The sequence below is a fragment of the Pundamilia nyererei genome, unplaced genomic scaffold (assembly GCF_000239375.1).
Source record: "Pundamilia nyererei isolate P.nyererei 1_Seehausen unplaced genomic scaffold, PunNye1.0 scaffold01035, whole genome shotgun sequence".
In the NCBI taxonomy this organism is placed as follows: Eukaryota; Metazoa; Chordata; class Actinopteri; order Cichliformes; family Cichlidae; genus Pundamilia; species Pundamilia nyererei.
Genome location: NW_005188436.1, coordinates 40,246 through 42,450, shown reverse-complemented (window position 1 = coordinate 42,450; position 2,205 = coordinate 40,246). Strand labels below are relative to the sequence as shown.

The 2,205-nt window shown below is 48.4% G+C and overlaps 1 protein-coding gene across 1 annotated transcript; it reads right to left on the bottom strand.

Annotated features, from left to right (window-relative positions):
- Window positions 1–8: 8 nt before the first annotated feature.
- Window positions 9–1,847, bottom strand: LOC102209170 (atrial natriuretic peptide receptor 2-like; the record flags this gene model as incomplete). The annotated part of the gene is made up of 5 exons (XM_005755147.1): window positions 1,806–1,847; window positions 1,647–1,724; window positions 656–760; window positions 480–551; window positions 9–167 (listed from the first exon to the last, which is right to left on the bottom strand). Coding segments are annotated over exons 1-5 (444 nt in total), but the record flags the coding sequence as incomplete, so codon positions are not given.
- Window positions 1,848–2,205: the final 358 nt, after the last annotated feature.

Genomic DNA, 2,205 nt, shown 5'->3' with positions numbered 1-2,205 from the left:
TCACGGGCGTAGTAGGCGTGAGCGTCGCTAGCTGCGTCGCTCTCAGACCGAAAGCTGGACAAACCGTAGTCGGTGATCTTCAGGACGAAGCGGTTATCCACGACGCAGTTGGAGGACTTGAGTTTACCGTGGGAGAAGATGACACTGTTGTGGAGGAAAAGCATGCCCTGCAGACACAGAGAGGAGGACAGCACTGACAACATGTTTGTTATCACAGGTAACGCCACCTGGAGGTAACTTATTACTGTTGTCTTCACTTTGAGTCCTGCCATCATCCAATCAGACACCGGGGACCCCAAAGCTCTCTAACTTTGACTCCTCTGTCCTCGTTAACCTGCTCACTTCCTCCTCGTACTTTCACTTTGATGAGTCCCACATGCATTGCGTCGACTCCACTCCCTGAAACTGCCGTTAACGAGCTTCAGTCCAGGAAGCAGAAACTTAACGAAGCAGAGACTCTGCAGGAAATGGAAACGTACCTTTACGATGTCGTTAATGAGGGAATATTTAAACATCCAGTCCAGAGTGATGCTGTCGTTCTCCAAGATGTCCTGAACACACAAACAACCAATAACCTGTCAGCGGTGACCTTGGCGAGATCTCCTCAGCACCAGCCGTGACGCCGTCACCCTGACCCCCACCCTTAAAGCCGTACCTGCAGACTGCCTCTGGAGCAGTACTCTGTGATGATGCAGCAGTTGGGGGGGTCGATGCACGCTCCAATGAACCTGGTCAGGTGTTCGTTCTGGACGTCTCTCATCTGCACAGACGGAAACATTCAAAGGCTGAATTCACAGGAAAACACGGGGAGCATGACTCCGCCCTCGGTGACGCCCACTGTGGAAACAGAGTAAAGCTGGCGTCTCATTGGACACTTCAGCGTTCAGGAAGTCCTCTCTGTGCGTCCAACACGTGGCAGCGCTGTGTTCATATGTAACAAAATAAAGACGTCAGTGTGCCCGTGTCACCGAGCTGACACAGCCTCACGTTTGTGCTCTCTGCTCATGTTGGTTTCATATTCAATCATTTTGAGAAATTATTTTAACATTTCACGCAACAACAAACAAACCCTCTCCGACAGAAAAGCCAAACTGCTTTAGATTTCTTCACATCAACATACAAGCAGGACCCCTGGACTGAAGGGACATTTCACAGTGTTGCCCATCAGACCTCCTCAGACCAGGTCCAGGTCCAGACCATGAAGCCTAGAATTACCCTGACCCGGACATCGTTCAGGTCGTTACATCAGTGATGTAAATCCAGAAGCTCAAGTCTGGAGAAGAATAACAGGAAGTTGACCGTGGAACCACGTGTGGCCTGAGAACATGTCACACAGATCGTCTGTTTTTAATTAGCTGAATATTACATTTTCTTGAATGTGTGCAGTGTATGGATTAAAATGACCAAACCATGTTTACCCTGAACTGGGTAAACTGGGAGAAATAAATGAATGGATGTTTGGATGATGAAGGCCCCACTGTAGCTGCACTGACCCTGCTGGGAGCAGCTCATGCTGGCTGCTGTACTGTACTGGTGAGCCTGGTCCTGAACAGGAAGCAGACAGTAAATGTTCCCGTTCGCTTAGCCACTCTGAGCTGTTAGCTTAGCCGGTGCTAATGGTCACGTGTGACGTGTCAGACACTCACGTGTTTGAGCTCAAACAGCACCTTCCTGTTGAGCTCGATGCGTTTCTTGTTGATGTATTTGATGGCCACGATGTTCCCCTGGAAGAAAACAAAGAGCAACATACCAAAAGTCAACAACAGCGACCTTCAGTGACACGTGACATGATGCAGACGCCTCACTTCGTTCTCGTCGCTCCCTCCTGTTCTCATCGTCCTCGTTAGCCGTTTAGCTAACCTGACACGGGAGGAGCTGCATGCTGCGCTGCTAACATAGCTGATGCTTTTGCTCAGCTCTGGTTCTTAAACTGGTTCTCCTCAGAGAACCTTTCAGATCTGCGATCCTGCTCATTAATCGTAATGATGACAAATGTGAAGGTGTTCTGCTCATTTCCAGCTCTTTTCCCTTCTGCACTGTTAGAGCAGCTTTACATTATCTTTGTCAGAAATAATCCTTCTTTGTCTGATCCTGTGTCTCAGCTCGTGTGCTGTCTGAAACAAGCAGCTTTTAGCTCTTCCCCTTTAAACACAATTGAATAATCTTTATTTTCATTGTTCATGTACAACGACATTGTTAAAGCCT